Source organism: Giraffa tippelskirchi, chromosome 1 (assembly GCF_054371585.1).
Source record: "Giraffa tippelskirchi isolate mGirTip1 chromosome 1, T2T-mGirTip1v1.2.pri, whole genome shotgun sequence".
NCBI classification, from domain to species: domain Eukaryota; kingdom Metazoa; phylum Chordata; class Mammalia; order Artiodactyla; family Giraffidae; genus Giraffa; species Giraffa tippelskirchi.
In genome coordinates this window covers 147621849-147634423 of record NC_137275.1, presented here as the reverse complement: position 1 = coordinate 147634423, position 12575 = coordinate 147621849, and the positions used below count along the sequence as shown (strand labels likewise).

The 12575-nt window shown below is 39.1% G+C and overlaps 1 protein-coding gene across 12 annotated transcripts in view; it reads right to left on the bottom strand.

Moving 5' to 3' along the window:
* Positions 1–12575, bottom strand: part of BNC2 (basonuclin zinc finger protein 2) — a 504931-nt gene that overhangs the window by 155079 nt on the left and 337277 nt on the right. For all 12 annotated transcript variants that reach the window (XM_081499435.1, XM_081499457.1, XM_081499468.1 and 9 more), the window contains one exon: positions 8263–8365. In XM_081499435.1, coding sequence (XP_081355561.1) covers positions 8263–8365 — 103 coding nt within the window. The remainder of the gene's footprint in view (positions 1–8262; positions 8366–12575) is intronic.

The window sequence follows — 12575 nt, the reverse complement described above, 5'->3', positions numbered from 1 at the left end:
CCAAGGGATTACAAAGAGTCAGACATGACTTAGCAACTAAACAACAACAACAACAAATACAACACTTTGGGTATATGCTCACTAATGACAGATTAACTCAAGCTTCTGAAGAGTTACAGATTTCTACCCTCCTGAAAGGCAAACCCTGGTGAGGAATGAGTCGCACAGACAACATTTTATGCCTCCCAGAATACAAGTCAGAATTTCTCTAAACACAAGTATCTCATCCAGTGATTTTACTGTTCAAGTGCAGGGCTGAGGGGTGGAGGATGGGTATGGGGGTGGGGGGACCCATGCTTAGAAGAAGTCCTCACTATGACACAATAGGAGGAGGAAGAACAGTTGAGAGTTTTGCTGAGGCATCCTGGTTTCTTATGACCCAGAAGCATCTCCTCATTATCTGAACAGAGCATCCTGAGTAAAATGAGAGGAGCTGAGTACGTTTCATTTATAACCCCTTCAATTTGTGTTCTGCTTAACCTGCTGAACTCCAGTTAATTAAGATGTTCCTATAAACAATTAAGCTTCCTGTAGGATCGTTAGCAAGATATAAAAATTTATGATGTAATAAAGTGCAATAAAATGATAAAGTGGTTAGCCCATCAAAGCACTTCACTTGCAAGAATACAGGTATGAAAATAGGCAAAAGTAGCCTTTCATCCTGCCTAAAATTCATTTCCTTCTGGTTTTTGGATTTTCAACAAGTAAGCAATCCTATCGTTCAGTTCAACTGATGCGCAGTTCTTAAAATATGAAAAAAAAAACGGATTTGCTGGGGAATACAAGATCAGCCTGGGAAAACTGGGCCCTACAACCAAAGAAACTGATGACCTTACTCTAGCACTGGGCACCGGAGAAAACCTGCATGGGGCCCTGGAGAGTATCATTACTGTTCAGTCCAGTTTTTCATTTAATCCTCCTCAAAATGTCACTGTGCTATTCAGGTAGATTCCTATTATTATCTGAGTTTACAGATGAAAAGAACTGGGGTTTACCAAATAGAGACAGAGATGGGATTCGAAAACTGGCCTGAATACACTCAAATTTTAACCCCTTCAACCACAATAAAACATGTCTGTTGTGTCATCAAGGTTGAAATTTGACTTCTGTTAAGAATTTAGAAACAACTAACACTTAGTAAGTAGATTATCTCATTTAATATCAGAAAGAACCCTGCAAACTAGGCACTATCATTATCCACATTTCACAGATGAGAAAACAGAGGTTATGTAACCTGGCCTGGGTCCCACTGACAGCAGGTGGTGGAGCCAGGATGAGAACTTATACAGGGCTGCAGTTTTACCTCCTTTTGTCTTCAGGCCCACTCCTCCCATTTGTGTACCTGAAGCTTCTTCACACCCTGGGGCTCCAGCTCTGTAGTTTCAATCTCCATTTCCTTCCTGGAAAGTCCTTAGCAGGGGACCTGCACTGTACACTTTGGAGGTCAGGATTTATCAGATCCACCTTATGTTTCTGTCTGAATAAAATGGAGCTAGAAAAAAACATCTGGGGAGCTAACAGGCAGAGAGCCCAGGACTTTGAAAGGGAGGCACTGTTTGTGCTGTGATTTGAAAAAAAAAAAAAATCAGAGTTCAAAGCACTGTTCCAAAGGTGGGCAGGCTGAGAAACAAATCAAAACAAGTAGTTCAGGGATGCAATAAGAATATAGTTAATGCCATGAATCAAGGAGCGAACTGTCACATTTGTGAGGGTGTCCTCCTTTTCAAGCTTATCACTGTGATCAGGGAGTGAAGGGGAGAAGCACAAGAGGGCACGGTGCCCTCAGGTCATGCAAAGATGGCTCATGTGCCAGGCAGGAAAGCGGCGTGTGTTTGCTCTCTAAAATAAAAATAAGTGGAGAGATGTTCAAGGACTTTGTCCATGGAGAGAGCAGGGAGGCAGAGCTAGGAGGCACCTAAGAGCTAGTTTCCCTGACTGAAAGAGAATCCTTCAGCGAGGCAAGCCAGGTTTCAGGGTCACCATCAGGAAGAACCAAGTCTTCTACAAAGACAAATTCTTTTAAGCAGATATGCCACTAATTCCCACCTTTTCCAAACCAGGGCACCAAGGGAAGAGAACGGTGGGGTTTCCATCCTCGTGTTTCTAAGGAAAGTCCTAGAGGCATGGCAACCTACCTCCTCCCAAAGGATCAGTTGTCACTGCCACGCTGAAGCCTGCATTTATTCCCTGTGCTGAGGTCTCAAGCTAGAACCTTTCTTACTCTTTTCATCTAATCCTAAATACCTCTCTTCAACAATTCTCTCCCAAAGCAAAATTCAGTCTTGCTGGGACAGTCTTTAGGTTAGTAAAAAGGAGGCCAGCACTTTGCTGGTTAGTATCTGCAAGCATTATTTTCCTTTGTCAGAGGACACTGTTTTACCCACCCTCCTCTCTTACTCTTGCAAATTTACAAATGATCATACAGAAACTGCTGCTGCGTTACTCAGAGTGAGCATGAGGTCACAGAAGCGTCATGCGTTATTGCTTTTGACAGAAGACTTTTAGAAGGCTAGCGAAGAACAGAGAGTGGAAAAGGAAAGCTTATACTTAGTTATACTGGCTCCTGGACTCAAGTCAGGGAGAATATTACAGAGCTACCAGTTGGGGATAAACCACTTTCACAGATGTTTAGACAATTCATAAGAAGAGCACAGACTGGGACAAATAATAAAGACATGTGACCTTTCATGGAGTAAAACGAAAAATTACTAGTTTTGATCTACCCTGCTTAAATCCTTATAAAGTACCGTGCAGCCAACAAATCTGAGGAGTCTGTAAACAGAATACTGTGATCTCGTGATTCTAAATGTAGGACGGACATAATCAAAAGGTTTTTGATTTGGGACTTAATTATGCAAATTAAGCCTAACTAGGGTTTTCTTTTAGGTGTATGCTTGCCAGATTTAGCAAAAACACAGGACCAGCTAAATTTGCAAGGTATGTGTTTATACTAGAAAATTATTCACTGTTTACCTGAAATTCAAATTTAATGGGATGTCCTATATTTTCTATTTGGGTGAGTGTCTCTATAAATACCCCTGTTCTGATAAGACATATCTAGTAAAGAGCTGGGAATTCAAATTCAATGATGCCGAGAAAAAAAAAAAAGAGAGAGAGAAATTACTTCCAGTGAATTACAAAAAAAGAAATGCTTGAAATTAATGGATTATATGAATATTAAGTCTTACAGTACATTAAACCATCAAGATAGTTGGTAGATGACACTAAATTAACTTTATACTGCTTATCATTTCCTGTGGCACAGAACTGAAGAATCAAAGCATACCTGGCCCAATACTTTAGAGATGATATATGTTCAATAAATATCTCTTCACTGATGTCCAGATGACATAGGCCAAGCCTGTTCATTCTACATTAAAAATTCTGAATAGTTTCAATATTGGCAGGAAAACAGCTGGCTTGCTGAGCTAATAATTAAAGTATTTAAAGTCAAAGTATTTTATAAAGAAAATAATCTGCACCAAGCAAGCTACTATGGGGTTCATTAAGCTATGTAGTAATTTTTTTTTTCCATCAAGCCTCTTACCCTTGAAAAGTTTTTATAGGACATCCCAAGAAACAGTGGATTTTTTTTTTTTAAAGGTAGTTTTAACAAGTGAGTTTTGTCAGAAGTAAAAATTACTTATCTCGCCAAGGAAAAAAATTCTAAATAAATAACCTTTCTAAAATCTGCCCACCTATTTATCAAATCAAATATACACCATCAAGTTTTTATTCTAAACAATAATTTTCCAGTTGTCTTAGACTATCATTAAATGTCTGAAAATCATTTAGAATACCTTATCTTAATCATTTAGAAATAAAATCATCATCTAGACTATATACATTACATAATATACATTAAATTAATGTATATACTATATACATTAAATTAATTTGCAAGTAATAAATACTAAAACTCGTTTAGTACAGTAGCCCTCAACCTTTATGTCCCACCTCCAGTTTATCACAAAGGCAACAGGGTTTATTTGATTAGTTACACTTCTTGCTGGGAGCAGGTTCCTCAGAGGAGACTGATGATATAAAACACTCTTCTTTCCACTCCCGCTTGCCCACTACTTAGTATATATTAATAATACTTGCTAATTTGTAAGACTATATAAAACAGAGGAGAAGGGGGCAGCAGAGATGAAATGGTTGGATGGCATCACCAAATCAATGGACATGAGTTTGAGCAAACTGCAGGAGACAGTGAAGGACAGAGAAGCCTGGTATGCTGCAGTCCATGGGATCACAAACAGCTGGACACGACTTAGCGACGAACAACAGCAACAACAATATAAAATCTTTGGCTGAGGGATTTCTCTGGGGGTCCAGTGGCTAAGACTCTGCATTTCCAATGCTGGGGGCCCAGGTCTGATCCCTGGTCAGGGAACTACATCCAGCATGCCAAAACTAGAGATTCCAAGTACCACAACTAACACCCAGCGCAACCAAATAGATAAATGAGTGTTTTTAAAAATTCTTTGCCTGAAGCTTCAATGCTGTGAATAGCAAAATTACTATCTTAGTATGGTGGAAAAGGGCCAAAATGCCACGTCCTAAATTTCGACCAACCCAAACATTTATGTCATCAGTAAAGCAGCCCATTACTGCTCTGATGCCGATACCTTATTTTGATAATGTTAAACAAAGAAAAATTAAACTTGCAGAAAATGTGTATTTAAATGTTTTTGCAAGACTCAGTCTGGTAATTTAAAACAAATGAAGGAAAAACACAGAAAAGACAATGCAAAGAGAGGAAGGAAAAAAAAATACAGTTGTTAAGTGAATTAAGTAGCAGTATGCTGGAGTCCTTTAACCAAAGACTGTGAAATATGACAAAATTAGAAAGTGCCAGGTTATTATACACTGTCTGTATGGACAACCTATACCCCAAAAGAACTTGTTTTAAATAACGTTAAAAATCAATAAAGCCCTGCTTTTATTATCAAAGTGCACGAGCTGAAATTCCTTAATGGGGAAAAAGAGCAGGGAATCCTTTATTAATTCAGTGGGAAATGCCTCCTGGTAGTCAAGGAATCATTTTGGGGTTCCCCACTCTCAACTCAATGGTGCTAAGATTTCAAGGACGTAACCTGTGAACAGCACCATGGCCCAGTGAGTAATTTCAAAGTTCAGGTGTTACAGTATGATGAATTCATTATGCCTTTTAATTTTTTAAAACATCTTAAGATTTTTGTAAAGCAACTAAAGTCACTAATTCAAGTAGGTTTAAGATACAATCTATAAAGCTATAAAGTAAGTGTGTGTGTGTGTGTGTGTGTGAATAATAACCTACGAAATCCAAAATCTTGTGAAGAAACTGAAGATGCTGATAATAAAGAAGATATAGCAAGACATTAATTCAAAACAGGCCAACAAATTTCTAAAAATTCATCTTTTTTGTAAAGAACCCCTGATTTTGGCATTTAGCTATTTTTAACAGCAAATGTTAATTTTTTATGGTACAATTACTGGTGGGGTGTGTTCAGAGGTATGGTGAAATGATTCTATGAGATGTATTTTGGTAGTCTTACTGCTTGCTGTTCTATCCACTTTCACAGAAAAATCACACCATAGAAAAATAAGTCACTTTCTCCTTGTCCCACGTAAAGAATAATGTCCCAAGTAAGGCAGCCAAAGAGATCACTGTGCCTCACCTCTGAACAGAAATAACTGAAGACATGATTTCAGGGTTTTCTGTGCAGGGGAAGAGAGTGAAGCAATTAGTTGAAATGCTAAGGGCAAAAAGAGTGGATGCTCTCATTTCATTTCCAACTCAAAAGCTAGGAGCCAAATCCTTGCTGTCATATATGTCCTACTATATGGAGGAAGAATGGGATATGTATCTGTGTGTACATATTGTGAGTTGTATACAGACATGTTGCTATTGTGGGGGGAAAAGAGGCAAGGTGATAATAGTGGTGAGGAAAAGTTAGAACGGAGAAACTTCGAAATTAATATACCAGAAACACAAGATTACTAATGACACAGTAAGAAAAGCCCAGTCTGATGTAACAGAAATAACCTTATTCAAGTTTGGGGAAAAAACCACATCCCTCAGAAAATCTTAGAAACAACCAGTGGCTGGGGATAATTTATGTTGTTCAAGAAGGAAGAAATATTGCTTTTCCCTCCCCATTACACTACTAATGTAATATGCATGTGGGAGTTAGACAGATAAAATAAACTGGTGACACAGTAAACTTTTATACTCACAAGGCTACCACAGTAGATAGATGATGGTAACGCAAGATGGCTTTGGAAAAAATGAGAGGGAATGAATGAAAAGTCCTTTGTTTAATGACTGTCCCCCCTTATTGCTCATGTTTGTCCAGTTTGTTACTTTTAACATGTATTATTTATTTTAAAGACTTCATATATTTTATCTTCAATACTCACAATAATCTTACAAGGCAGGTATTATTAACCTTCTGTTACAGACAAGAAAATTCAGATGCAGAGATTTTGAGCTATGTGCCATCAAAGTTATAGAGCCAAGATTTGACCCCACCCTGCCTGCCGGATTCTTTTTCATTTTTTCTTTTCTTTTTTGTCTCCAAGATTCTTAATGGGCTCGGGACATAAACTATTACCTGGTAGAGCCAAAACATATTGCGGGAAAGGATACTTAGTAATATGAACTGAACTGTGTTCTTGCCAAATTCATATGCGGAAGCCTTCATCCCTAGTACTTCAGAATGTGACTGTATTTGGAGACAAGTGAGGCCATCAGGCTGGGCCCTCACCCAACATGACTGGTGTCCTTATGAGGAGAGGAACCTGGGTGCACAGAGACACCAAGGGTGTACCCCCACAGAGCACAGACCACGAGAGAACACAGTGAGAGGGCAGCCACTTGCAAGCCAGGAAGAGACTCCTCAGAACGAAACCATCCTGAGTTTGGACTTCTGGCCTTTGGAACTGTGTGGAAATAAATTTCTGATGTTTAAGCCACCCACTTTGTGGCATTTTGTTACAGCAGTCAGAAAGGAGAAGAAATCATCGAACAGTCACTTGCAAACAAAAGTGACAGCAGCTTAAACGCTGTTTGGAACTGGACTGAGAGTTGTTACAGAGATGGGCCTTGTTAATGAAGTAGGAACACGTTCCCTCCCTGAAGGTGTTGGAGGACTGTGGCTTTGTCTGCCAGGCACACGCCTTCTAGTATGTTCCCCCCATACTACTCTTTCTACCTCTTTTCTCTCCCTCACAGACACAGAGCTGAAATGTCTCCACGATGCCAATCCACACACCCCCAGTAAGAAAGATACAGGATAAGTTGAAGGCATTTCAAGGCATGGCCCGGTGTCGTTTCTTCAGATCTTGCTAGAATAACATGACATTTATAAAAATACAACCCACTGGATATTTGGCACTGCTTGGGAATGAAGAATATGTCCACTTAAGAGCCAATCCCCCAAGGCTGTCAAAAAAATCTCAAGCCAGGATTTCTTCTATAAACATTACCTATCTTTTAAGATTCTACAGTCCAGGAAGTGAAGAAAACATCTCTGCTTATTCCCAAGTCTCCTCTGGCCTCAACATAAAAAACATACACCAGACAGAAGGACAGTTAAATGCCTGGTCAAAGCCCAGGGACGGGACAGCTCCGTGCATCTGGCAAGGAGTCTCTGCACTTCCAGCCGTGGCCCTGGGTCACCCTCGCCCGGAACATACACCTATGCAGAGCTCACCCTGCACCGGGGACCAGCTTCCTCCAATCCCTGGGCACGCTGAAAGGGGGTATTTAAGGATTATTTTTTCAGATACCAGTCAAATAATGTTCCCGTTCACTCACTCACTCACCTTAAGACCATACAAAATTTAACATCTGGGAGGATAAACTCTGCCCCGAAAGCAGATGACAAGGGTGAGCAGTCATGGAGGAGTTCTCCTCAAGCAAAGAGGATTTGCCAGCTTGCCTCTGAGGTCCCGGCCCTGAAAGGCCAACTGTGGTATGTTTGAGTTTCCATGGGGCCTGGTGCTTGCTGGCTGCTGCTGCGTTCACTCAGAACCCAACTGTGCTATAAACATCTAGCCCTTCTGCTGAGAGCTGCCCGCCTGGCCTTATTTCTGGGAGCCAAGAATATGCTATTTGGGAGCTGCAGGCTACATGGGAGCTAACACTTGGGGCACAGCTGACCCTTCTCTTCTCCAGGCCAGTGATGGCTCTAAAAGGGGGAAAAAAAAAAAAAAAAAAAACCACGCTTACACGAACATAACAAGAGCAAGGAGAAAAGTCCAGATTTTCCTCACCGTGTGCCACCCAGCCATGTTTACACTGATCGCAAGTCCTCAGGTTAATCTTCCCCGGCTGGAAACACTCACACGTGCAGTTCACCAGTGTGCAGCGGATGGCCTGAGAATGAGAGGAGGAAAAGAAGATCAGTGTCTGTTCAAAAGGGACCCTACTTCTTCAGCATTTTAAGAAATAACACCATCTTCCCATTTTTAACAGCCTTAGGGGCCTGGAGAACTTTAGAGAAAAATTTTGAAACCATCAAAAATCTCTTACCAAAACATATTAGAAAACAAAGCTGATTCATTAATAGAATGTTTCTTGCCATTTATAGGTAAGCTTTAAATTGGAAGCATAGACTAAGTAGTATAAGAGTGAACCTTATTCTTATTCTATGAGATGCTGGCTCTGTAATACCAGGGATCCGAAAGAGAAAAAAGATTGCTACTACCAATATTCACTGACAAGAGTGCAAAAGATATAGACCCTCACACAATAACAAGTGAAATGTTGAAAATAAAACATGATATACAAATAATATTAACAGAATATGACTTTTCTTCTGCCGTGTTTCATTGAAATGCTTTATCAATCTCTCAGACACCTTTTGAAAGACACTCCTTTTGGTCCAATAACATGCAGCATATTTCTGGCATCATTTACCACTTCCTAACTCCTTGACTTTTTTCCCTCCTTGAAATATTAATTCCATTTCCATTCCTATTTTGAAAAATGCAAAACAACCCTCTCTTTATTTTAATGATGTAAGAAAATAAGTTTAAATTTGTTTTTAGATCAGATGTAGAATAGGAAAAGACATTTATGTGAATATTCAATATTTGGAACAATTCCCCTATATCACAGAACGCTGGAAGACACACTCAGAAACGTTTTATTTCTTTACAAGTACTTTTAAAAATCATCTCATCAGTTTACATTTTAAAGTGAATCCATAGGAAATTAACATTAATGAAGTGTAACTTTTATAGATTAAAAACCTAGGCTGAAGAATTGTGCTAAAGCTGACCTATGCTCCAGGACTACAGTTAATAAATTTATCTCCTACATTTAGTCCTAATTTGCATGGAAATTCTGAAGACAGAAGGGATTTTGTCCAACCATTCACAGATTAACAATCTACTGTAACTACCTGAACTGCCAGGAAAAGATCTCTCTACAGCTTTAGATGCAATCAATAATTACTGATTTGGGGGTGAGGAGGGGGCAGGGGGGAGAGACACGAGGCTACCTGAAACTGCAGTGCTGGGGCTGAAAGCTCTGCCCACTTACACAGCTTCAGACACTCATATTCCTGGAACCAGTTGGGTTTTTATATAAACTGTCTCATTTGTAACAGACAGTATTTTAGATACTGTTAACATGGTTGAGCCAAATTCCATTTACAGAGAATAAGACTGAATGGGCTTTTACTGTTCCCCATGCTTTGGATCAAGCAAATTTAAACTATTTCTCTTTTGCTAATCAACATTAAATCTATAGGTCCTTATTCGGTTTTCAGTGGTTCAGTCCCTGCCGTAGCCTCCTTTCTTGCTTCACCTCTAACCCTAGTTTGCTCCTCTATTACTGCAAGAAAAATAGGCAAGGGTACCGTCTTTCTGATGTTTCAGGGTCTTTCTTCCAGTGTCAACAGTCGAATTACATATTAGGAGGTGGTACAACTTTGCTGTATGTATTAGTGAATAAAGGAAATAGTAATAAGACACGGGGAGAGCAAGGAAATGCTGACATAGCAAGAATAATATATCCGAAGGTTAGAAGGGAAACTATTTCTCCCCAAATTTCTTATATCAACTTTAGTAGTTTAACTAACTGAGCAATACATCAGAACATTCCAGGTTAGAAAGAGCTTCTTTAAACAGCATGTTCATTAGGAAACTCAGTTTGATTGCACTACGGTAAAACAAACCCAAAACAGTTTTTTAGAGGGCAGTGTTTCTACGAAAAACAGGGCACTCTGTAAACTATTCAGTTATAAACTCAGATACAGCAACCAGATCGACATTAGAATATTTATATAATCTGAGATACGATAACAGAATCTTTCATAAACACTTAAAAAAAATTAACTCTGCTTCACCAAAATAAAGAATGACCAAAACTAAGAATGACCATCTCTCAAGAACTGTATGTTAACTCTGGCATCAAAGACATACATCTTTTAAACTGTTAATTTGATAACATTTTATTATTTCACAAAAATAGCCTCATTTTACATTGTGTTTTAAAATACACTTTCCTCAATTTTAATTACAGTTATATTCAGGACAAAACAAATTAAGAGACTTGTAGATTTGCTTTATTTTAGGTATATTTGTTTATTTACTGGTTCAACTATTCATTCATTTACTCAGAACTAGTTTATGATTCAACTATATTTCTCTCCCTAAATTACTTTATACGTCTGGCACACTTGAGAATTAAAACTTTTCGTACCATCATCCTTTTTTATGAATTCTACTCCTTTTGTACCTAAACATACAAACATTGGAACACCTCAACTCCTTTTGTATATAAACACTTAAGCACTGGAATATCCATTTTGTATTTCTATGAATTCCAGAAGGTCTATTTGTTTTAAATTCAGATTTATATAGACTACAATTGTGCCTTAAGGGAATTATATATATTTAAACAATGTGGTCTAAATAAATATTTTGAATATGAGACAATTGTGGCTTCAAAGGAAGTTTTACTCTAAATAACATTTTTGAAACGGCATAAAAGTTTGACATACTATTTATTCAGAACAAAACAGAACCAATGTGATCACTTGCCAACTCACCCACACTTCAAAAACATAAATTATCATAAAACTATCCAAGCCAGTTAAGCCTCAAAACGTATACACTTTATGAGGAGAGAGCTGGGAAGAGTAGAGATGGGGAAGCCTTCATTTTAGTGATCACACCCGTTTCTTTATGGAGCTAATAATACACCAGGTCTCCCACTCACTGCTGGGCACCCACAACTACAGAAAAATCAGGGATGATAGCGAAGTGACAGAAAGGGAATAGCAGGAGAAGAGAGACGATCTGATCAGGTTGTTCCTCCTTATAGATTCAGGACCCTTATGCAGGTCTGGCCAACTCAAGCCAGCAACCCCTCCACACCTCCAGGATCCCACCTCATCCAATGCCCTGAAACTCTTTCCTCCATTTCAACATGATCAGCTTTTCCAATAGCCCAAGAACAAGAAAAAAAGTTCTTAAGCCTACATCTTAAATAAAAGGAATAATGTCTGCTTACCTTTACCATGGATATCTTGAAAGAAAAATCCATGCATCCACCACCCAGTGCTTCCACCTACATTTTAATTTTACAGTCTGGATTCTGCCACACACGGTCCTGAAACTGCCTTCTCCAAGAGGGATATTCTCATCACATCTGGTCCCTTTTTCTAGTCTCCACGTTCTCCGAGACTTTGAGGCAGCTTAAGGCATAACTCTCCTTCATTCCTGGACTGTAGAGACAAACTATCTTGGTGTTTTGGCAGCAGTTTCTCACTCTCTCTCCACTGTAAATAAATACAGGTGTTTCTCACGGGCAGGCTCCTCGTTCTTTAACTTGGCAATTTCATCCCCTCCTACAGCTTTAAGTATCATCACTACACAAAACCGATCACTGCAGAGCCAAGTACTATGTTAAGTGGCAGGAAATGGATAGTGAATCCCTATGCTCAAGGACTTGACAGTCAGAGCTCTTGGGCAGTGGGTTCCAAGGAGACACCCTAAGAACAGAAGGAAGCCCCTGAAGAGGTTTGAGAAGCGTTTCTCCCTCTTTACGACTTTGTCTTTTCTTCCACCAAAGGTAGGACATAAAAACTTATTTACAACAGCAAACCATTAATGATTAATAATAATAATATTGATATTATTTATATAATTAATGTAATATTATAATGAATATAATATTCAATATTAATATTTTTATTATTAATAGCAAAGGCTTGCTGGGTATTTGTCATTTCCAGATACTTACAAACATTAGCTCTCTGTGAAAATACCATGAGGGCCATACTAGTATTCCCTTTATTTCACAGAGGAGGAAACTGCGGTGGAGCTAACTCAGGATGTTGCTTGAAGTCACAGCAGTCAGATCCAGGCGTGTGGGAGCTCTCCCTCCCGCTCAGTCAGGCAGCCATGGGCAGAGCTCCTCCACCTGCCCACCATCCACCACCACTCTGTACTGTTAACTCCTGTTTCTCTTTCAAGCTTTCAATACAAATATTACTTCCATTCTCCAGAGCAGCTGCTCTCATTTCCTGATCAAGGCAAGATCCCCATTAGTTTCCTGTTTCACAAGTGTCACA